Source organism: Nicotiana tomentosiformis, chromosome 10, assembly GCF_000390325.3.
Source record: "Nicotiana tomentosiformis chromosome 10, ASM39032v3, whole genome shotgun sequence".
NCBI lineage: Eukaryota > Viridiplantae > Streptophyta > Magnoliopsida > Solanales > Solanaceae > Nicotiana > Nicotiana tomentosiformis.
Window position 1 is genome coordinate 24,343,596 of NC_090821.1, and position 25,404 is coordinate 24,368,999.

Genomic DNA, 25,404 nt, shown 5'->3' on the forward strand with positions numbered 1-25,404 from the left:
AATCCAGACATAAAAGTTATGCTGATCGGAGGACTCATGATGTGGCTTTCATGGTGGGTGAGAGGGTTCTGCTCAGAGTTTCGCCCATGAAGGGTGTGATGAGGTTCAGGAAGAAGGGCAAGTTGAGCCCTCTATATATTGGCCCTTTTGAGATTCTTTAGAGAGTGGTGAGGTGGCCTACAGACTTGCATTGCCACCCAGTTTATCAGGAGTTTAACCGGTGTTCGATGTTTTCATGCTCGAGAAGTATTATGGTGATTTGTCTTATTTGTTAGATTTCAGCTGAGTGCAATTAGACAAGGATTTTACCTATGTTGAGGAGCTAGTGGCTATTTTGTACAGGTAGGTTCGAATGTTGAGGTCGAAGAACATTGCATCGATGAAGGTTCAGTAGAGAGGTCAGCCAGTTGAGGAGGCGACTTGAGAGACCGAACATGACATGCGGAGCCATTATCCTCATTTTTTGGTACTTCAGGTATGTCTCTATACTCATTCGAGGACAAACTTTTGTTCAAGAGGGGGGGAATGTAATAAACCGACCAGTCGTTTTATGTATTTGAGCCTCGTCTCCCCTTTTGAAGCTTCTCATATGTGAATTTGTAGTTTTATGACTTGAAGGGATGGTTGATTTTGTTTCGGGGAGTTTTTGGTTTGAAATGGATCAACTAGTTCTTAGTTTTGAAGCTTAAGTTGGAAATGTTGACCGAGTTTTGACTTTTATGAAAACGACCCCAGAACGGTGTTTTGATGGTTCCAATAGGCTTGTATGGTGATTTTGGACTCAGGTGTATGCCCGGAATTGGATTCAGAGGTTCCTACGTCGATTTGGCTTGGTTTGCCAAAAGTTGGTAATTTGAAGGTTTAGAAATATCCTATGTTTGACCATGGTTTGACTTTATGGCTATCGAGTATGAATTTTGGTTTCGGGACTTGAAATAGGTCCATTTTTTCATTTGGAACTTGTCTGCAAAGTTTGGTGTCATTCCGAGTTGGTCTGGTAGGACTCAGAGTGATTTTAGTGATTCTTAAGGTTTATTATGAATTTCATGTGTTTTGATGTCCGATTCGTGGTTTCAGATATTATTTTAGTGTTTCGATCACGCGAGCGAGTTATTATGATATTTTTAGACTTGTGTGGATGTTTGACGTGGAGCCCCGGGGGTTCGGGTGCGTTTCAGACGCATTTCAGATTGGTTTGGACTTGTTTTAGGTTGCTGATGTGCTGTAGTTGTCACAATTGCGAGCACCAGCATTGCAATTGCAACAAAATCATGGGGTACATGTATTGTAAATGCGATGCCTTGATCGCAATTGCGAAGGATGGACTTTGGCTGGGCAGGTCACAATTGCGACCATTTGTCCGCATTTGAGAAGGGGCCTGACTTCGCATATGTGAAGTCAGTGTCGCATTTGCGACATCTCTTGTGTTCAGCAGGCGCCGCATTTGCAATGGGTTTCCCGCATTTGCGAGGGTTCGCAAGGTCGCATTTGTGACTTCCGCAAGTGAACAAAAGGTTGGGAGTTCGGGACTTAGTCTCATGTATCACATTTTTGTGCCTTAGGCTCGGTGGGGGGCGATTTTAGGAGGAGATGTTCATGCACAACTATTGGGTATGTGATTTTGATCCAATTTCAATTAAATTACATGATTGTTTATGAGATTTAACATCTAATCCATGGAAGTTGAAAAGAACTTTTGAGAAATTTTGTCTATGCTTTGAATTGTTTTTTTAGATTTGAGAGTCCAATTAGAATCAGATTTTATTACAAAACACATATATGGACTCGTGGGGTTATGTAAGGCCCTGTAAAATTTTACCTAAAACCCGAGGTTTCACGTATCCATGTTAAAGAAGGTGGTTGGAGATCCGTCGTTTATTGTTCCTATTGAGACTATTGAGGTTAATGGAGAATTGACTTATGAAGAAATTCCAATTGCCATTCTGGATAGGAAAGTTCAAAAGTTGAGGTACAATGAGATTGCCTCCGTGAAAGTACTATGGCAGAACCAGCAGGTTGAAGATGCCACCTGGGAGGCCGAGGAAGAAATGAAGAAGAAATACCCTCATTTGTTTGAATAACCATGTATTTATAAAGTTGTGTTCTATAAAAATGTTAAGAGTTTACCTTATATGAATTATGTATCATTTTTACAATTGATGTTAAGGGTGTTTTTTTGTGTGTGTTATACTACTCGCGAGGGCACGGTTGTTGTTGTTGTTATGTTATGTTACATCATTGGTTCATGTACATGTTGTTAGGATTGGTTTCTGGGATTCTCTGACAGGTGGATAGGCCCAGTTACAAGGGTAACTCTCGCGAAAATTTTGGAAATTCAGGAAGTTAGTCAAATATTGAAATTGCTGGTGTGTGTTATAGCAGCTGAGTCACATTGGGTGCTAATGGTGAATTTTGACCCTTATTCGAGGACTTATGGTGAATTTTGACCCTCATTAGGTGCTAATGGTGAATTGTGACCCCGTTAAATTTTACCTAAAACCCGGGGTTTCATGGTGCTAAAGTAGACTTATGTGTTGACGATTTTAGAGATTCATTGCAGGGAGCTTGCGAGCCGCGGTTCGGACTTTTTAGATTGAACAGTGCGTTGGGGAGTTAAAGAAATATTTTTGGACGTGCAAGGCATTTTTTGCGGACTATTCTGCGATCGTAGAACTGATCTACAGACCGCAGATCTGCCGCAGACTAAGGCAAAAATATGGGTAATATTTTTAAACCATTATGCGGCTGCATAATCACTTTTTGGGCCGTATAACCCATCGCAGACCCATCACAAAAATTTCCGGAGGGCACTTCTGTGGCGCATTATGCGACTGCCAATTTGGTCTGTGGATCGCAGACCGGCCGTAGAGTGAGGCAGGGGTGCCCAGTTTCGGAGGGCCATTATGCGGACCGCAAATCTGTCTCGGGGCTTCATTTTTCTAATTTTTTTTACCCGAACCTATTTTGATTAAAAGCCCTTGGGGCTCGTTTTGAAAGAGAAATCTGATATTTTAGAGAGACGGGAGAGTATTCTAGAGAGAGAGTAGGAAACCCTAGTCTAATTGTTCATCAATTCCTGTTCAAGACTTGGAGAATTCACAAGGAAACCTTACAAGGTCTTCATCCAAGAGATAATGTTCTAACCCTAGTCTTCAATTTCGAGTTTAGGTAGAAGATTTGTAATTGGGAGTATGATTCTTGGGTATGAGAGTTGTTATTTATGCATGCATGTAGCTATGAGGATGGTGGGGAGGTAATTGAACTAGTATGAGTAAACTCTTCGTATTGAATTAGTTATGAAGTGAAGGAAATCTTCTGGAATAACCTTGTAATCGAATTTTCAAGCCTGGTGTTTGACTAAATGCTCAAATGAGATGAAACCATGAATATCTTCCTAATTTGTGTTCAATTTTTTCACGTCTCTAAATTGATCGAGGTTGCTAGGATTTTCCGAACTCTGTAGTGAATTAGGAAAATCTCAAAGCAAAGTATGAAGGCTAAACTCTTCTTCTAGTATCGAAATTCCCGAATCCTTGTAAAGTTCTATCATGTGTAGTCGAACTTGAAATGCTATTGATGTGGGGTATTCAAACTAGTAAAATTGATTCCTGATTGGCATAACGTGTTAGAACCCTCGTGTGTTAGTGATTCTCTATTTTTAACTTAATTATGTTATACCCCTTTTGGGAAGAAGATCTTGTATGAAATCAATGTGATTACACACTTATTTCTCATATGATGAAACCTTATGAACTTACACTTGCTAAGGCCAAAGGTGCCAAATGGTTGATTTAAAAGGAAACTCTTTTTCACAAACTATTATTGTTTTGGGAATCTAAAATGTGGCATTGTGAATGCACCTCCACCCGCATACATTGGGGTGAGGCGGCGGGACTGCTTTGTGTAGAGTTTGTGGCATTGTGAATACACCTCCACCCGCATACATCGGGGTGAGGCGGTAGGGCCACTTTGTGTAGAGTTTGTGGAATTGTGAATACACCTCCACCCGCATACATTGGGGTGAGATGGCAAGGACACTTTGTGTAGAATTTATGGTATTGTGGTTACACCTTCACCCGCATACGTTGGGGTGAGACGGCACGGCCGCTTTATGTAAAGGTATTTGTAGAGGATCCCCGACTTATGAATTTATAAATGTTATTGAAAGTTCTTAATAAATTTGCTATGGATTTAACGGCTAACTAAGCCTTTTATTGTTACCATGATTCATCACATTCATGTTGTATATCCAAGTCCTTGCATAGGTGTTTGGTTTTCATACTAGTACTATTCGACATGTACTAACGTCCCTTTTGCCGGAGGCGCTACATCTTTAATGGATGCAGCTGGTTCCATAGAAGGTCGTATTTATCAGGGATAGCAGCACACCCTCTCCTGAGCTGACTTGGTGTGCCCCACTTCATTTCAGGGTCCTGTATCTCTTGTTCCATGTACATAGTGTTTTGAGGTATAATCGGGGCCTTGTTGCCGGCACTATCGTAGCACTCTTTTGTTTCTGTTAGAGGCTTCGTAGACATAGTGTGGGTTGTATATAGGTCTTGGGAAAGTAAAACTAGCCTTGTTGTATTTGAATCACTTGTTGCACTTTAACTATGATTGTGCATGTATTTTGAGACTATAAAATGAAGTGACTAATGGTAATGGAATCGGCATTGTTCATGGAATCCACTCAATGTTTAATTAATGATATAAATGTATCTTCTCTTTATTCATGGGCGAGTTGGGTAGAAGGTAATCTAGTAGGATTTCTCGGCCAGGTTATCTTGGTTGAGCGCCGGTCGTGCTCCCCGAGGTCGGGGCGTGACATGTTATGGTAGTCGAGATCTACTCTTCGACTCGAGTTTTAACCGGGCAATCCCGGGGTTGACTTTTGGGGAATTTTGTAAATATCTTAACTTTATTAATTGAAATTGGGTTCTCTTGCATTGTTTGATATTATTAAGTTATTTTTGGCTAGATTTGAGCCTCGCGTAAGTGAATTTTAAAGGAAAATCACTTTTAGAGTATTGATTTGGCCTAATTGAGGTAAGTATCTTGCCTAACTTTGTGTAGGGTAAACATCCCCTTAGAATTTGGTCTAATTGCATTAATTGTACTATGTGAAAGATGTATACATGAGGTGACGAGTGTGTACAGGGGCTTATGTGTGATAATTGACCGGACTAGACTCTTAAATTGAATTGACGTGTACATGAGGTGACTAGTGTGTACTATGTTAAATTGAAGTTGTTATATGGAACACATTTCATTGTTGAGTTATTCTCCGTTTCATTGTGTTGTTATTGTAATTCTTGCATCCGTTGTTATTGAGCCGTGGGTTATGTATTGTTGCGACATTGGTATAGTGTTTCGGGCAACGTTGTGATATATGTTCACGTGTGGTTCGAGCTGATTGTCATGTTGTGAATGAGATGAGCATGTGACGGCATAAGGGTGGTGTGAATATTGATGTGGCGGGATAAGGGGCTTTTATGCGCGTGTTTATAGTAAGGGGAAATACTTCATTGTGAAGCACAAACAGCAAGATAAGGGGTCTTATGCACGTGAAGCTATTTTGAGAAAATGTTATAAAATGTGAAGCTCACGCGGCGTTATAAGAATTGATTTGTGATTTGTGACTCCCGATTTGTGATTATGAGGTGTGGTACCTCGGGGTAGGATGGGCTTGAGGATTTGAAGTGTTATTCTTTTAATTGATTCACTTGTACTTTAACTGTGTTTGGGTTAATTTGTTATATTTTCACATGTTCACTCTTTGTTGCCATTTATTGATTTCGCTTTTTGTTGTTAACTTTATGCTGATAATCTCCATAGTTTATGTCTAGTGAGTGTTTTGACATGAACCTTGTCACTACTTCACCGAGGGTAGTCTTGATACTTACTAGGTACAGATTGTGGTGTATTCCTACTACGCTTCTGCACATTATTGTGTAGATCCAGGTACCTCTGAGCGTGCTGGTCGTTAGGGAGCTGATTTTGAGATTTGCTATGGAGACTTCAAAGTATACCTGCTACTTCGCTCGCAGGCCTCGGAGTCACCTTATGCTGATTTTCTTACTACTGTTTATTGTATTTCCAAACAATATTGTATTTTTAAATTTCACATGTACTCTTTGTAGAGCTTAGATTCGGTAGTACGGGTTTGGAATTTATGTGACTTTTGTATTTACGCTTTCGGTTATGAGAAATTTTCATATTACATTATTATTTAATTTGGTGGTTAGTTATGTTGATCTTGCTATGTGATAGACTTACCTAGTCCTAGGTACTAGGTGCCATCACGATCCTAAAGGTGGGATTTTGGGGTCGTGACATGTTTGCGTTATAAGGTTTTCCCGTGATGTTATTTATGGGAACCTTGTTATTTATTATCTTATTTAAATTTTATGACTTTACTCGTCTCTCTATTTGCCATTGCTTTCTTTTTATTACTTGTACAAATTTATAGTAAGTGTCTTGCCATAGCCTCGTCACTACCTCGTCGAGGTTATGCTTGATAGTTATTGAGTTCATGGGGTCGGTTGTATTCATACTACACTTCTGCACTTCTTGTATAGATCCTGTTGTTGGTCCTTGTGGTGCTCCCAGAGGTGATTAGCTTGGAATATTCAGGAGACTTGAAGTAGTGCTTCATGTAGTTAGCAGACCCTAAAGTCCCATTCCTATCCTTTATTTACTGTTCATTGTACCAGATTATTGTATTGTCTTGTAGACTTTGTATTTATTACTCTTAGTAGCTCATGTACTTGTGACACCAAATCTTGAGAAGAGGATTAGACAACGATGGATTGTAGCCTTATTATATATTTTTAAGATTCCACTCTTTCTCTTTATTATAATGTTGTTAACTGTTAAACTTACTTTTACTTATTGTTGCTAAGTGTTGGCTTGCCTAGAAAGTGGTGTTAGGCACAATCACAACCCCTTGGTTGGGATTCTAGATCGTGACAAAGGTCCATCAACCCATCCAAAACTCTAGACTATATTACACACCAAGATGATAATCAAGCATTTATATTCCCTTTGTATCTCAAGCAAAACCCTCCTGTCACAGTCAAACTCTCAAATTGTCCACAATGACCCAAATAGCATCAAAATTCCTCAAGGTCATGGCAACCCTATCACAAATCCATAATGATTTGGTCCCACTTCTACTCTAGTATAGCCATCTTCTGAAGCAAACCACTCGGTCTCTAATGCTCATACCTGACCTGTCGACAATTCAAACACAGCGAGACATGTCCCACAATTTCCTTCTTTATCATCTGTCACCATTAGTCTAGCTTCAAATCACGATACATCTTCTTAGCACCTGAATAAATAGAATACCACAAACTATGAACCTCCTTAAGAATGAAATCCCTCAAACCATTAACATTGGGAACACAATTTCGACCCTGAAGTTGCAATAGTCCGCCATCCTCGTATCATAAGTTGGATAATTCTTCTCATGGGACTTCAACTAGCATGAACAAAAGCAATCATCCTACCATTCAACATCAATATACTGGTCTACCAAACCAAGACCAATGTGTAAAGCATCACAATATACTATGTATGGTTCTAGACATATGGGCAATGCCAACACTAGGGGTGCAATAGATGAAAACCCCTCCACAAAGCGGCGATAGTAACATCCCACACCACATCTACAACATCATCACAACTCGCTGGTGCCCAGCTGATATCGAGTACGCAACATCGTATATGAATGAATAGAAATGAACTGAAGATATATGCTTCAAGCTGAAATAAAATCATATGATAAGGAATCAAGAAAGGGGAAAGTTCCTAGAGCCCTATAGTCTCTAGCGGATAAATACTGGCGCGTCTGTACTAATTTACAAGACTCTACTAGCCTGCTTATTATTTGTAAGACCCTTAGAATCTAGAGCTTTGATACCAACTTGTCATGACCCAAAATCCCTCCAAAGGTTGTGATGATGCCTAACCTACTTGCTAGGCAAGCCAACACTTAAACAATAATATTGTGGTTCACTTATTAATCCATTAATTGATTAATGATATAAATACAAGGCAGAACAAGTCTCATATATCAAAATTATAAATACATGAATCCCAGACAGGGTCCAAATACGACTAAAATGTCTTAGATACTCTCCCAAAATCGAGTGTTACAACATCATTACGATCATCTAATAAGAGTACATAGTTTAAACTGAACAACAACATTTGTTCGGAAATAAAAATACATAGACAAATATAAACAAGGAAGGAATGGAGACTCCATGTACTGTGGATTGGATCAAGTAAAGCAGCTCATCACGAAGTCTCCAACAAAATACTCCTACTCAGCTCAATGGGTACCGCTAACACCAGCCTCAGAGCCTTGTATAAAATGTGCAGAAGTGCAGTATGAGTACAAAACCACGGTACCCAATAAGTATCAAGTCTAGCCTCGAAACGTAGTGACGAGTGGTCGACACTAACACCTACTAACATCTTAATAATCATATGAAAATACCATTAGAACATGATGTAAAACATGATATCATTAATCAAGTCCACCAGTAGAAACACAGTAAATCTAAAATTTAGACATTCTTTTCAGACAAGAGATAGAGTACGACGTTATTTATCTGAATTCCTTTCATAATCATGGTATGATCCAATCAACATTCATACATATGTAAGATCCATTGCATGAGTCTATGCTACCAATGCATGCTCATGATCCACTATCAAAATATATATAAGAGCCACTGCATGAGTCTAAGCTACCAATGCATGCTCATGATCCACTATCAAAATATATATAAGAGTCACCGCATGAGTCTAAGCTACTATTGCATGCTCATTATCCCATGTAAAAATATTTTTATAAGACCCATTCCATGAGTCTAAGCTACTATTGCATGCTCATTATCCCATGTAAAAATATTTTTATAAGACCCATTCCATGAGTCTAAGCTATCAATGCAGCCATTCTCTCCCTCTACGCGAACATGATCGAAGCCACATGAACATTGATACCAGTCTGCCAAAAATATGCAAATGCGAACATGACCATGCAAAAGCGAAGCACGTAGCCCCAACTTCCAAACACGGTATGCGAATGCGACCCTGTGGTCGCAAACGCAAAGAACAATTATCCCAGCTCCTAAATCCTTTTCTACGATCGCAAGCCTTGCAACACACCAGTAACTAAACTGCTTCACATTACATAGAAATGGTCCAAAACTACCCCGAATTGCACCCAAGCCTCTCGAGACCTCGTCCAATCATACCAAAAAGTCCAAATACATTATTCAAACATATAAAAAGGATCTAAACACCACAAATAATCTAAAAACCAAGAATCTAAGACCAAATCACTCTCTTAACTTTCACACATTCAAACTTCACCGAACGCGTCTATATCACACCTAGACATTTCGGATTACAATCACACTTTTCCCACAAGTTCCAATCAACTAAATGAACATATAAAAGGTTTCAAAACTACAATGGGAGTTTGATAACACCAAATTCCACTCCAAGTCAAACATAGCAAATTCTAAAACCTTCAAAATGTCAACTTCTGACAATAGGAACCGATTCTCTTCCGGACCACCCGAAACCTGACCCGAACATACGCCAAGTCAAAAATCACCATACAAACCTATATAACATTCAAATCCCGATTCTTTACTCAAAGTTTAACCTTGGTCAACTCTTCCAACTTAAAGTCTCTGAATAGAGAATCATTTTTCCAAAACAATCCCGGACCTCTCAAACATCGAAAACGAACATACACGCAAGTCGTAATGCATTATATGAAGATACTATGTTTCAAACTGCCAAGTGGAATACTAGAGTTCAAAATGACCGATCAAGTCGTTACACTATACCAACTATATACCTAACACTGGCCAAGTGTCCAAATTAGCACCAACCTGGTGCCTGCGCTCAGAAGGCCCAAAGTAACATGGGCAATTACCTGACTCCAGAGGAACGGATCCATATCCAAGTGATGTTTCATCGTTCAACGCGATCCACTAATAATAATGTTACAGCGTGCAACCCGACCCAGTCATATTACCGTTGCGACGTAGAACCCGATCCACACATAGCGTGTAACTCGATTCACACAATATCATCAGTAATCAATATCTGCTCATAATGTCATTAGTGCCAAAATTATCAACTTTTCTCAATATCAAATTTTCCAACTTGGGAATATGCGTATGAATGATATCATAAAGACGCACCAAGACATAATAATAAAATGCGGGCGAATATTTACATGAACGAGAGATGGCTATGGCTAATTGTGTATTCCAGCTTTTCATAATAGTTCAATTGCTTATTTAATATTTTAAGTCTTATTATGAAAACAACACTAGCAATGAAGCCAGAAGCCAACAAATCACAAATCAAGTAAGCCAATTGTATGACTACGGCTAAATTAGAAAGCTCAACACGTGAAAAGAAGCTCATCATGTCCAAATCAAACAAGTCATAGATCTAACATTGATTCTAATCATGATTTAGTTTCATCACATAGTCATAGAATAAAATAAACATGGATAGGTAACTCATAGAGTTCAAATAACGAATATCATATGTCCAACTCTATCCGCTAAAGGTCATAACCTAGTGTAACGAACCGACTGGTTATTTTTAGTTCTAACATTTCATTCGGTTATTACAGACTCAGATTGGCTTCATATGGTATATTAGGACTTGCGTGTATGGTTGATTTTGATTTTCGGAATGTTCAGGATTGATTTGATAGAGTGATTCTCAATTTGGAAGTTTTAAGCTTAAAAAGATGACCAAGATATGACTTTTGAGTAAACGACCTCAGATTTGAGATTCGATGATTAAAATAGGTTTGTATGGTTATTTGGACTTGGGAGTAGGCTTGGATTTTAATTTGGATATTCCTAGAAGGCTTTGGCTATATTTAACGAAAATCGGCCATTTTAAGAATTGGAGAGTTCATAGGTTTGATCGAGAATTGACTTTGGTGATATCAGAGTCCTATTGTAGTATTGAGAAGTTGTATAGGTTTGATTTGTTGATTGTAACTTGTGTGGAAAGTTTGGTTGTGATCTGAAATATCTAAGTATGATTCTGATGCGTTCATCGAAGTTTGAAAGTTTTATAGTTAAGAGGATAATTTTGTTGTTCATTGTTACTTTGGATGTTAATTGTAGCATTTTGAGCCTTTTGGTAGGTTTGATATCTATATTTGGACTTGTTAATATGTTTGGATGGGATCCCGGGGGCCCTCGGGTGTGATTCGGGGTGGTTTTAGATCATTTCGGGTAAGTTTTGTATTGCTGATGTTCTAGTGCTCTTACAAGCTTCACGATTGCAGAAGGATCATCGCTATCGCGTAGAGTATTTTGTTGCTAGCAAGTTTTCCGTCGCGTTCGTGGATGGTAGACCACATTCACATAGTGTTGGGCAAGTTGGTTGACCGCGTTCGTGTGTGGTGATGGCGTTCGCGAAGTTGAGCAGGTGGGCAGGACATTGGGCTTTCGCGTTCATATTTTGTTGGATTGGGTTCACATTGCATTGGAGTTGTTGCGCATCGCGTTTGCTTCCGTGTCTTCACATTTTCATAGAAGGGCTAGTGAAACTGGTTGTGTTTGTGCTTCACGATCATGAGTGCCCTGTCGCGATCGCGAAGGGTGCCTCTAGGCAAACCTTTAAAGTTGTGTATTTCGGGACATTGAGCTCATTTCTCATATTCTGAACCCTAGTCTCAGAGATGGGTGATTTCTCATGGAGATTGCATACAAGACATTGGGGGTAAGTGATTTTGTAATGACTTGACCGGTCGTTTTGAGAGTTGTAGCCACGTTCCCACATTTACTATTGATTTTATGCTTTATAGTTGTTATGTAACTTTTCAGGGTAGTTTGTTCTTGTGTGGAGAGGTTTCAGAATGAGTTGGGATACTTAGTCTCAACATTGGAAGCTTAAGTTGAAAAGGGTGACCGGATGTTGACTTATGTGTAAACGACTACGGAGTGGAGTTTTTATGGTTCCGTTAGCTCCGTTGGCTGATTTTGGACTTAGAAGTGTGTCCAGATTGTGATTTGGAGGTCCGTAGTTGAATTAGACTTTAAATGGCGAAAGTTGGAAATTTAGAAGTTTGACCGAGAGTTGACTTTGTGGTTACCGGGCTCGGAATGGGGTTTCGAGAGTTGGAGTAGGTCCGTGGTGTCATTTGTGATTTGTGTGAAAAATTTAAGTTAATCGGACATGATTTGATATGTTTCGGCATCATTTGTTGAAGTTGGAATTCCTCAGTTTCATTAAGTTTGAATTTGGGTGCGATTCATGTTTTCATGTTGTTTGATGTGATTTGAGGGCTTGACCAGGTTCATATCATGTTTTAGGACTTGTTGGTGTATTTGGTTGAGGTCCCGGGGCCCTCGGGTGGAGTTCGGATGGTTAACGGATCAATATTTGGAGTTTGAAAGATTGCTGAAGCTGGGAGTCTTTTGGTGCATTCGCACCTGCGGAGCTTTGGTCGCAAGTGCGAGCTGGGAAGCGCAGGTGCGACCTGCAAAGGATTGGGCAGTTATCGCAGATGCGAAGAGTATGTCGCAGAAGCGGAGTCGCTCCTGCAGAAAAGTGGTTGCAGAAGCGGAGAATGAGAGAGGCTGGAGGGGGTGAGGTGTTTCCACAGAAGCGGACCTGTGAGCGGAAAAGCGCTACTGCAGGTGTGGATTTTGGTGCGCAGGTGCATAGTCTGGGTGCTGAAGTGAGCTCCGCAGATGCGGAGGTTGCACCGCAGGTGCGGTCCCGCAAAAGCAGAATTTTGGGCCGCAAGTGCGAAATCACAGGGCAGTGTTTAAATTCGAAGGTTTTCGAGATTTTTATCATTTTGGACATTTCAAGCTCGGAATTAGGCAATGCTTGAGAGGATTTTTGAGGGGTTTCTTGAGGTATGTCACTTGTGGTTAAATTTATTCAAGAATTATGTTTCCCCATTGAATTCCCCACCTAGATTGTGGGGTTTTGAGGTGTAATTTGGGAGTTGAGGCTAGGGATTTGAAGAGTTTAAATTGGGAATTTGTATATCGATTTGGTGTTGGATTTTGGTAAATTTGGTATGGTTGGACTCGTGGTTTAATGGACTTCCGGATTTTTGTGACTTTTGTTGGATTCCGAGAAGTGGGCCGGGGGCCAACTTTTGAGTGGACTTTTTGACTTTTAATAATAAACTTATTAATTTCATATGGATTTGATTCCTTTAGCCTGTGTTGATTGTATGGAACTATTTGTGGCTAGATTCGAGGCATTTGGAGGTCGTTTCGCGAGGCAATGGCTTGATGGAGTAGTTTTTGACATAGTTTGAGGTAAGTAACACTTCTAAACTTGGTTCTGAGGGTATAAATCCCTGAATTACGTGTTATATATTTGGTATGGAGGTGACGCACATGCTAGGTGACGGGCTTGTGGGCGTGGACCATAGAAATTGTGACTTAATTATTCTCGTAGAGTTGCATAATCAAATAATCATGTCAATACCCACATATCCTCCACGTGTTATAGAAATTGAGCTGAGACTCATGTTAAAATCATGCTTAGGCCATGTGCCGATATTTTAGGGACCCATAGAGCTCGTATTACTGTTGAATTACTTGTTTAAAAGTACAATTATGAACTCAGTCACATCTACCATTTGCATATCATATCTCAGTCTCTATTGCCATCCATTGATATGACATATCATCATGACGGGCTGATTTTCATGACATTGTGGGCCCGAGAGACTAGAGAGATTAATGATTGAGTGAGGCCGAGGGCCTGATTGTGAGTGATAATTAAGGGATCGGACTTCACGCTGTAACATGTTTTTATTTATTTATGCCCGAACCTAGCATATTATAGCACTTGGGCTGAAGGAGCCCCTCCGGAGTCTGCACCCCCACAGTGAGCGCAATGGATATTATATTTGGGATGGATTTCCCTAGGCATCGAGTTTCTCTATATATTCACATTTGGGATGGAGTTCCCTAGACTGGAGTTGCCCTATACATTTATATTGAGGGATGTATATTCCCCGGGCTAGACCTGCCCCGTACAATATTGAGTGATTGAGTACTCTGAGAGTGTGAGTACGTGAGGCTTCCATTGTAGTGTTCCACATACAGCATGTACAGTGGCATGTACATATAGAAATTTCATATCCCTCATATCATTCAGAGTTGATCTATTTTACTTGTATTAAGTTTTTATCTGTTGAACTTGAAAACATGCCTACATTTCTGTACTGTTTATTCAATATTGAATTGTACCTGCTGAGCTCGTCACTACTTTTAGTCCAGAGGTTAGATTGTTACTTATTGAGTTGGTTGTACTCATGCTACACCCTGCACCTCGTGTGCAGATCCAGATGCTTCCGGTGACGGCGGTTGCTGATTTGCAAAGACCAGACCTTCGGAGATCATAGAGGTAGCTGCTTGGCGTCCGCAGGCCTTGACTCTCCTCCCTTATCTTGAAGTTTATTTTTTTTCAGTTTTACTCTCTAGAAAGTGTTCCAGACTATGTTTCCATGTAGATGCTCATGTACTCAGTAACACCCCAGTTTTTGGGAAGCATTTATGCATTGAGTTATGATTTCCTATCATGTTTTAAGAGATCATCCATTATTTAAACTTTTTTACTATCTTTCAAAGATTTAAAGTGTTGGAAATGTCTGAATAGTCGGCTTGCCTAGTACCATTATAGGCACCATAACAACGGGTTTGTTTTGGGTCCTGACAAGTTAGTACTAGAGCCAAGGTTACATAGGTCTCACGAGTCATAAGAAGGTTTAGTAGAGTCTTACGGATCGGTACAGAGACGTCAGTACTTATCTTCGAGAGGTTGTTGAACCCTTAGGAAACTTCACATTCTTGTATTCTTGTCATGCAAATTTGTTGATTCCGGTCACTAAACTTCTATTGTTCTATTCTCTTACAAATGGTGAGGACACGTGATACCGGTCAGGAGGGACAACCACTAGTACCATCGGCTAGGGCCACGAGAGGCTAAGGTCACAGTAGGGTCCGCGGTAGGGGTAGAGGTGTAGCTCGTACTGTAGCTAGAGCAACACCTACCAATCCACCAGTTGCTCCAGCTCAGGAGTAGGTACGAGATATGGCTGAACCAGTGGGGCCAGCTTAAGCACCAGCTGTGCCCATTATGATTTTAGGCCTTCAGGATACTTTGGCTCAGATGTTGACTATGTGCACCAGCCTTGCTCAGGAGGTTTCTATTTCGGCCGCAACAGGAACTTCTCAGGCCGGGGGAGGTACTCAGACTCCCACCGCTTGTACTCCAGAGCAGGTGATGCAGGGACTACAAAAACTGGGGGTACCACCAGCCTAGCCGATTGTAGATGCTCAGGCCCAGGTGGGTCCCATTATGAATGATGATGAGCAGAGGAGACTTGAGAGATTTGGGAGACTCCAGCCTTCATTATTTAGTGGGAGGATGCCTGGGACTTTTTGGATAGGTGCTAGCAGATTCTTCGCATGGTAGGTATTCTGGAGACCAGTGGGGTCTCATTCACTACTTTTCAGTTTACTGGAGTTGCCTTCAGATGGTGGGAGACTTATGAGAGACGCAGGCCGGTCGGTGCAGCACCACTTACATGGCGTGAGTTCTACGTTCTCTTCTTGGAGAAGTTCGTGCCACAGTCTCACAAGGAGGAGCTGCGCAGACAGTTTGAGCAACTACGTTAGGATGGCATGTCTGTGACCCAGTGCAAGATGAGGTTTTTCGAGTTGGCTCGTCAGGTCGATATTGCTTGGCAGATAGAGATGGTCTATAATCAGTAGCGTGAAGAGAGGGAGGCCAGGAGGCCTGGAGGTTTGGGTGGTCCCAGTGGTGTTCCTTCTAGGGGACACTCTTACCACAGAAGGGGTCGTCCTTATAGGTCCGCTCGGATGGCTTGTCCAGTTCACCGTGGTGCATTATCTAGCCATGGTTCATAAAGTGCCCATCCGGGTCAGTCATATCTCAGTGCTCTTCCAGCTTCGAGTTCATTTTTTGTACTATCAGTTCAGGGTTCATCTGTACTAGGTTCTTCTGATAACTATTTTGACTCTTGGGGTCTGCCTCAGTACTTGCCGCCATTATTCTAGAGGGGTTGTTTTGAGTGTGAAGATTTGGGTCACATGAAGAGTCATTGCCCCTGCCATTCGGGAGGTCCAGCTTAGCAGAGGAGTCAGACTACGACTTCGGCACCAGTTACTTCACCACGCTCCTAGCCAGCTCGGGGTGGGGCTTAGGCAGCTAAGGGTTGCCCTAGAGGGGGAGGCTAATCAGGTGGCAGCCAGGCCTAATTCTATGCTTATCCTGCTAGACCAGATGTTATTTTTTCAGACACAGTGATCACATGTGTTGTCTTAGAATGCCAAAGATATCCTTCTTCATTATTTGATCCTCGTTCCACTTATTCGTATGTATCATCGAATTTTGCTCGTTAACTGGATATGCCCCGTGAGTCATTAGTTTCATTTGTTCATGTATCTATGCCGGTGGGCGATACTATTATTGTGGATCGTGTATACCGGTCGTGTGTAGTGACTATTGGGGGATTGGATACTAGAGTTGATCTCTTGCTGCTTAGTATGGTTGATTTCGACGTGATCTTGGGTATGGATTAGTTGTCTCCATGTCATGCTATTCTGGATTGTCACGCTAAGACCGTGATGTTGGCGATGCTGGGGTTGCCAAGGATAGAGTGGAGAAGTTCTCTAGATTATGTTCCCAGCATAGTGATTTCTTATTTGAAGGCCCAACGGATTATTGGGAAGGGATGTCTATCATATTTTGCCTTTGTGAGGGATGTTGGTGCTGATACGCCTACTATTGACTCTGTTCCGGTGGTGCAAGATTTTCTGGATGTGTTTTCTGCAGACCTGTTGGGCATGCCGCCCAATAGGGATATTGACTTTGGTATTGACTTGGTGTCGGACACTCAGCCCATTTCTATTCCTCCGTATTGTATGGCACCAGCTGAGTGGAAGGAAACAGCTTCAGGAACTTCTTGATAAGGGGTTTATTAGGCCTAGTGTGACACCTTGGGTGCACTAGTTATGTTTTTGAAGAAGGATGGTACTATGCAGATGTGCATCGACTATAGGAAGTTGAACAAAGTTACAATCCAGAACAAGTATCCTTTGCCGCATATTGATGATCTATTTGACCAGCTTCAGGGAGAGAGGGTGTTCTCTAAGATTGATTTGAGGTCTGGGTATCACTAGTTGAAGATTCGGGACTCAGATATTCTAAAGACAACATTCAAGACTCGTTATGGTCATTATGAGTTCCTCATGATGTATTTTGGACTGAGCAATGCCCCAACAACATTCATGCATCTGATGAACAGTTTATTTCTGCCTTATCTCGACTCGTTTGTCATAGTATTCATTGATGATATCCTGGTGTGCTCTCGTAGCCAGGAGGAGCATGCCCAATATTTGAGGATTGTGTTGCAGCGGTTGAGGGAAAAGAAACTCTATGCCAAGTTCTCTAAGTGTGAGTTCTGGCTTAGTTCAGTGGCGTTCTTGTGGCATGTAGTGTCCAGTGAGGGGATTAAGGTGGATCCAAAGAAGATAGAGGCGGTTCAGAGTTGGCCCAGCCCGTCCTCAGCTATGGAGATTCGGCGCTTATTCAGCTTGGCCAGTTATTATCGTCGCTTCGTGGAGGGTTTATCGTCTATTGCATTGCCTTTGACCAAATTGACCCATAAGGGTGCTCCTTTCAGGTGGTCGGATGAGTGTGAGGAGAGCTTTCAGAAGCTTAAGACTGCCGTGATCACAACTCTAGTTTTAGTTCTACCTTCAACTTCTGGTTCTTATACAGTGTATTGTGATGCTTCTTGGATTGGTATTGGGTGTGTCTTGATGTAGGGAGGTATAGTGATTGCTTATGCTTCGCGTCAGTTGAAGTCCCATGAGAAGAACAACCATGTTCATGATTTGGAGTTGGATGCCATTGTTCATGCACCGAAGATTTGGAGGCACTATCTTTATGGTGTGTATTGTGAGGTATTTACAGGTCATCGGAGTCTATAGCACTTGTTCAAATAGAAAGATCTAAATTTGAGGCAGCGGAGATGGTTAGAGCTGCTAAAAGATTATGATATCACCATTCTGTATCATCACGGGAAGGCCAATGCGGTGGTCGACGCCTTGAGTAGAAAGGCAGTGAGTATGGGCAGCCTTGCATTCATTACTGTTGGTAAGCGACCGCTTGCAGTTGATGTTCAGGCCTCAGCCAACCGGTTCGTGAGATTAGATATTTCAGAGCCCAGCGGGGTTCTAGCTTGTGTGGTTTCTCGGTCTTCCTTATATGATCGCATCAAAGAGCGCTAGTAAAATGATCCCCATTTACTTTTCCTTAAGGGCACGGTTCAGCACTGTGATGCCAGAGATATTACTATTGGGGATGATGGGGTGTTGAGGATGTAGGGTCGGATTTGTGTGCCTAATGTGTATGGGCTACGTGAGTTGATTCTTGAGGAGGCCCACAGTTCGCGGTATTCCATTCATCCGGGAGCCTCGAAGATGTACTGGGATTTGCGGCACCACTATTGATGGAGGGGGATGAAGAAGGATATAGTGGGGTTTGTAGCTCGGTGCCTTAATTGTCAGCGGGTAAAGTATGAGCATCAGAGACCGGGTATATTGCTTCAGAGGCTTGAGATTCCGGAGTGGAAATGGGAGCGTATCACCATGGATTTTGTAATTGGGCTCCTACGGACTTCTAGGAAGTTTGATGCTATTTGGGTGTTTGTGGATCAGCTGACCAGGTCTGCACACTTCATTCCAGTTGGGACTACTTATTCCTAGGAGCGGTTGGCTGAGATTTACATCCGCGAGATTGTTCACCTTCATGGTGTGCCGGTGTCCATAATTTCAGATCGGGGCACGTAATTTACATTGCAGTTATAGAGAGCAGTGCAACGTGAGTTGGGGACCCAAGTCGAGTTGAGTACAACATTTCACCCTCAGACGGATGGATAGTCCGAGTGCACTATTCAGATATTGGAGGACATGCTACGTGCTTGTGTCATAGATTTTGGGGGGTTCTTGGGATCAGTTCCGACTGCTCGCAGAATTTGCCTACAACAACAGCTACCAGTCGAGCATTCAGACGGCTCCGTATGAGGCTTTGTATGGGAGACGGTTTTAATCTCAGGTGGGATGGTTTGAGCCAAGGGAGGCTAGGCTATTGGGTACTGACTTGGTTCATGATTTATTTCACAAGGTTAAATTAATTCAGGATCGGCTTTGCATGGCACAATCTAGACAAAAGAGTTACGCCAATCGGAAGGTTCGTGATGTTGCTTTCATGGTTGGGGAGAAGGTACTGCTCAAGGTTTCACACATGAAATGTGTTATGAGATTTGGGAAGAAGGGCAAGTTGAACCCTCGGTATATTGGGCCGTTTGAGGTACTTTAGAGGATTGGAAAGGTGGCTTACAAGCTTGCCTTGCCACCTAGTTTGTCGAGTGTGCATCTAGTGTTTCATGTTTCTATGCTGTGGAAGTATGTCGGCGACCTGTCTCATGTTTTGGATTTCAGCACAGTTCGGTTGTATGGTTATTTGACTTATGATGTGGTGTTGGTGGCCATTTTAGGTCTCCAGGTTTGAAAGTTGAGATCCAAGGATATAGCTTCAGCGAAATTGCAGTGGTGAGGTTAGACAGTTGAGGAGGCTACTTGGGAGAGCGAGCGGGAGATGCAGAGCAAATATCCACGCCTATTTGAGACTCCAGGTACGTTTCTAGACCCGTTCGAGGATGAACATTTGTTTAAGTGGGAGAGGATGTAACGACCCGGCCAGTCATTTTGAGAGTTGTAGCCTCGTTCCCCCATTTACTGCTCATATTATGCTTTACAATTGATATGTGACTTACTGGGGTAGTTGGTTCGGGTCCGGATAGGTTTCAGAATGAGTTAAGACACTTAGTCTCAAGGTTGGAAGCTTAAGTTAAAAAGGGTGACCGGATGTTGACTTATGTGTAAACGACTCCGGAATGGAGTTTTTATGGTTCCTTAGCTCCATTGAGTGATTTTGGACTTAAGAGTGTGTCCGGATTGTGATTTAGAGGTCTGTAGTTGAATTAGACTTGAAATAGCAAAAATTTGAAATTTGGAAGTTTGACCGAGAGTGGACTTTGTGTTTACCGGACACAAAATGGTGTTCCGGGAGTTGGAGTAGGTCTATGGTGTCATTTATGACTTGTGTATAAAATTTGAGGTCAATAGGACGTGATTTAATAGGTTTGAATTGGGGTGCGATTCGTGTTTTGAAGTTGTTTGATGTGATTTGAGGGCTCGACTAGGTTCGTATCCTATTTTAGGACTTGTTTGTGTATTTGGTTGAGGTCCCGAGGGCCTCGGGAGGAGTTCGGATGGTTAACAAAATAAGATTCAGAGTTTGAAAGATTGCTAAAGCTGGGAGTCTTCTGGTGCAATCACACCTATGGAGCGTTGGTCGTCGGTGCGAGCTAGGAAGCGCAGGTGCGACCTGGAAAGGATTGGCCAGTGGTCGCAGATGAGAAGAGCAGGTCGCAAAAGTGGAGAATGAGAGAGGCAGAAGGGGGTCAGGTGTTTCCACATAAGCGGAGTCTGGGAGCTTAAGTGAGCTCCGCAGATGCAGAGGTTTCATCGCAGGTGCGGTTCCGCAAAAGCGAAAATTTGGGCCGCAGGTGCGAAAACACTGGGAAGTGTTCAAATTCGAGGGTTTCCAAGATTTTCATCATTTTGGACATTTCAATCTCGGACTTAGGTAATTTTTGAGAGGATTTTCGAGGGGTTTCTTGAGGTTAGTCACTTGTGGTTAATTTTATTCAATAATTATGTTTCCCCATTTAATTCCCCGCCTAGATTGTGTGGTTTTGAGGTGTAGTTTTGGGAGTTGAGGCTAGGGATTTGGAGAGTTCAAATTGGGGATTTGGTTGTCGATTTGGTGTTGGTTTTTCGTAAATTTGATATGGTTGGACTAGTGGTTGAATGGGCTTCCGGATTATTTGTGAGTTTTGTTGGATTCTGAGATGTGGGCATGGGAGCCAGCTTTTGAGTGAACTTTTTAACTTTTAATTAAAAACTTATTAATTTCATATGGATTTGATTCCTCTAGCTCGTGTTGATTGTATCGAACTATTTATGGCTAGATTCGAGGCATTTGGACTCCGTTACGCGAGGCAAGGGCTTGTTGGAGTAGAGTTTCGCACAGTTTGAGGTACGTAACACTTCTAAACTTGGTTCTGAGGGTATAAATCTCTGAATTACATGTTATATGGTTGGGATGGAGGTGACGCACATGCTAGGTCACAGGCGTGTGGGCGTGTACCATAGAATTTGTGACTGAATTGTTCCCGTGGAGTTGCATAATCAAATAATCAAGTCAATACCCACATATCCTCCACGTGTTATAGAAATTAAGCTAAGACTTATGTTAAAATCATGCTTAGGCTATGTGCCGATATTTTTGGGACCTATAAAGGTCGTATTAATGTTGAATTACATGTTTAAAATTAGAATTGTAAACTCAGCCACATCTATCATTTGCATATCATATCTCAGTCTCTATTGCCACCCATTGATACAACATATCATCATGACGGTTTGATTTTCATGACATTGTGAGCCCGAGAGACTTGAGAGATTAATGATTGAGTAAGGCCGAGGGCCTGATTATGAGTGATAATTAAGGGATCGGGCTGCAAGCCGCAACATATTTTTATTTATTTATGACTGGATCTACAGGAGCACCTCCATAGTCTGCACCCCCACAGTGAGCGCAATGGATATTATATTTGGGATGGAGTTCCCTAGGCATGGAGTTGCCCTATATATTCACATTTGGGATGGAGTTCCCTAGGCATGGAGTTTCCCTATACATTTATATTAAGGGATGGATCTTCCTCGGGCTAGACCTGCCCCGTACAGTACTGAGTGATTGAGTACTCTGAGAGTGTGAGTATGCGAGGCTTCCATTGTAGTGTACCACATACAGCATGTACAGTGGCATGTAGATATCAAAATGTCATATCACTCATATCCTTCAGAGTTGATCTATTTTACATGTATTGAGCTTTTATCTGTTGAACTTGAAACACATGTCTACATTTCTGTAATGTTAATTATATATTGAACTGTTCCTGTTGAGCTCATAATTTAGATTTTTACTTATTGAGTTGGTTGTACTCATGCTACACCCTGCACCTCATGTGCAAGTCCAGTTGCTTCCGGTCACGGCGGTTGCTGATTTGCAAAGACCAGACCTTCAGAGATCATCGAGGTAGCTACTTGGCGTCCGTAGGCCTTGACTCTCCTCCCTTATCTTGCAGTTTATTGTTTTCAGTTTTACTTTCCAGATACTGTCCCAGACTATGTTTCCATGTAGATGCTCGTGTACTCAGTGACACCCCGATTTTGGGGAAGAATTTATGTATTGAGTTTTATTTCCTATCATGTTTTGAGAGATCTTCCTTTATTTAAACATTTTTAATGTCTTTCAAAGATTTAAAGTGTTGGAAATGTCTGAATAGTCGGCTTGCCTAGTACCATGTTAGGCGCCATCACAATGGGTTGGTTTTGGGTCGTGACAGATTTCTACTCAATTTTGGTACTATAATCTACATGAATTATTAACATCTAAAATATGAATTTTGAGATGGAATTTGAGGTTTTTCTTACACTTTAAGAATGTATTTTGAGGATTTGAGTACCAATTTGGACTCAGTGTTTGAATCAAATCATATATTTGGACTTGGCAGGTTATGGGTCATCAGATTTTGGTATTGGTTCCGGGTTGCAGGCACGCAAGCCCGTGGTTGACTTTTGTTCACTTTTTGACTATCCTTAAAAGATCGAGGCTTTATTTGAATGTGATTACTTTCTATGGTATTGGTTGATTTCCTTGGTTGATGTTTGTCTAGATTTGAGCTGGTTAAAGTTGATTTCTCAAGGAAATGTGATTTTGGAGCTTTGGACTAGCCTTGATGAGGTAAATGTTTTGCCTAGCTTTGGTTGAGGGAACTTTTCCTACTAACTGATGTTATTTGCTACATGTGGGGGGATGTATATATGAGGTGACGAGCGTATATACATGTACCATGGGTGTTAATACTAGAGGTAGATTCTAGATTACTCTATGCATTATTTTGTTGTGTGCTCTAGTTTATTCTATGTGTTATTCAATTAATTAACTACGCGAGCACAACAAACCATGTTTGAGGTAATTTTAAGGCTATTGGTGCCTTATTTTGAACATGATGAACTAATCTTGAGATTGATGCTATAATTGCCTCAAACGTAGTCACATATATGTTATGAATACACACCCGTACTTGTTGTTCTTGAGTTGTGCCTTGATTTGAATGTGTGATCTTTGTGATACATGTTTGATCCTTTGTACAACTACGTGAGCTTATCCTTTCATGCTAGAGATCATGTTTTGGGATTATTATCTCCTAATTAGCCAAGATGATCGTTTTGTGGAATCATTGCCAGATTGATTTAGCCGTATTCTCTATTTTATCTTAGCAGACATCCGTACATTATTATTTCCATGTCCTTGTGCACCTCATTATTTCTTTTTTGATATTATGTCTCTTGATGAAACATTGCTATCTTGAATTTTCATGATTATGGCATATATGGACATGTTGGGGCGGATATTGTTATTGTGATGGTGTGTGGAGAATAAGGTTGGCATTATTATTGATTAAATATGGAGTATAAGTGTGACATTCTTGTTGGTGAAATGTGGAGCATAAGAGTGGCATTCTTATTGATGAAATGTGGAGCATAAGGGTGGCATTCTTGTTGATGAAATGTGGAGTATGAGGGTGGCATTCTTAATTATGCAAGTGAATTCTTTATGCTTTGTCATGCATTTTACATGTTTTTACGTTGCATCTAATATGCTATCCTATGCCTCTGTTATTATTTGACGATTTGGTTGTCAAGATGGATTTACATATGTTGGGTTGATATCTAATGTTTGTTGAGTTGTCGGTAGCATATCATATTGATTAAAAAGAAAGTCATCATCATGCATTGATGTATTGAATTCTTGTAAAGGTCTCCTGAACATGTTATTTGAAAATTTATAAGAAATTAAATTATGTCGGGCACATGATTAAAGTCATGTATGAATATTTGAGCACACATTGTTTGGTGCATGTCTCTCTATGAGCGGGGTCATTGCAGGTTGTATTTGCTAGATCTGTTTAATTGTGAGAGTTTGTTTATCACCCCTACCCAAGTTGTGTACCTTTACTGTTGTTATCCTTTATTCTATAACTGTCTTTTATGGAATATTTTTATGCATTATACATGTTATTGAGCTGTATAGATTATGCAAAGTGAGTATCTTCTTACTTCAAAACCGCGTCACAACTTCACCGAGGTTAGTCAAGATACTTACTGAGTACGTGGGGTCGGTTGTACTCATACTACACTTCTGCACCTTGCGTGCAGATCATGAAGCTGAGTTGTTGTGGATGATGAAAGATAGTACTAAAGTTGTAGTTGCGTTCCAGATTCAAGTAACCATTTGGCATGGTAGTTTAAGACTTCATTTCTATTTATGTAAACTTCAAAAAGATGTTATATTTGTTATTTTTACAGGCTTGGTAAATCTAAATTTTAGTGGCTCGTGAATTGTGCTTCCAGTCCTTGAGATAGTTTCATTAAATTGTTTTTCTATTTTATTCACTATCATTGTTGATTTCTCAGTATAGTAGTTACCTATACTATTTGGCTTGCCAAGCAGGTTTGGTTAGGTTCCATCACGACTTGGTGGGATTTTGGGTCGTGACAAGTTTGTATCCGAACTCTAGGCTCATAGGTTCTATGAGTTATGAGCAAGTGTCTAGTAGAGTCTTCTGGATAGGTATTATGACATCCATACTTATCTTCGAGAGGCTACAGGATGACTAGGAAACTTCCCATCTGTAAGGCCCCGTAAAATTTTACCTAAAACCCGAAGATTCGTGATGCCAAGATAGACTTATGTGTTGATGATTGTAGAGATTCTGTCACGTTCTTGGGTCATGTCGTCTCCAAAGAAGGAATTACGGTTGATTCTCAGAAGATTGCAGCTGTGAAAAATTGGCCTAGACCTATAACCACAACAGAGATTCGCAGTTTCTTGGGCTTAGCTGTGTATTACAGGAAGTTTGTGGAGGGGTTCTTTACCCTTGCCTCTCCGTTGATGAAATTGACGTAGAAGGCGGTTAAGTTCCAATGGTCAGATGCTTGTGAAAGAAGCTTCCAAGAGTTGAAACCGAGATTGACTACGGCACTGGTGTTGACTCTACCAGATGGTACATATGGGTTTGTGGTATATTGTGATGCTTCAAGAATCGGACTTGGGTGTGTATTAATGCAACGTGGAAAGGTG

The 25,404-nt window shown here is 41.1% G+C and overlaps 1 protein-coding gene across 1 annotated transcript; it reads left to right on the top strand.

Moving 5' to 3' along the window:
• Positions 1 to 1,844: 1,844 nt before the first annotated feature.
• LOC138899886 (uncharacterized mitochondrial protein AtMg00860-like) lies at positions 1,845 to 17,891 on the top strand. Its single transcript, XM_070186583.1, has 2 exons — positions 1,845 to 1,969; positions 17,438 to 17,891. The coding sequence occupies exons 1-2, from the start codon at positions 1,845 to 1,847 to the stop codon at positions 17,889 to 17,891; spliced, it is 579 nt and encodes a 192-aa protein (XP_070042684.1).
• The last annotated feature ends 7,513 nt before the right edge of the window (positions 17,892 to 25,404 follow it).

What these genes read in the sequence shown, in the direction of transcription:
- LOC138899886 (XM_070186583.1), top strand. Translation starts at nt 1,845, where the DNA reads ATGTTAAAGAAGGTGGTTGGAGATCCGTCGTTTATTGTTCCTATTGAG. An exon ending in AGGAAAGTTCAAAAGTTGAG is followed by an intron (nt 1,970 to 17,437) that starts GTACAATGAGAT and finishes GTGCTCTCGTAG; the next exon opens with CCAGGAGGAGCATGCCCAAT.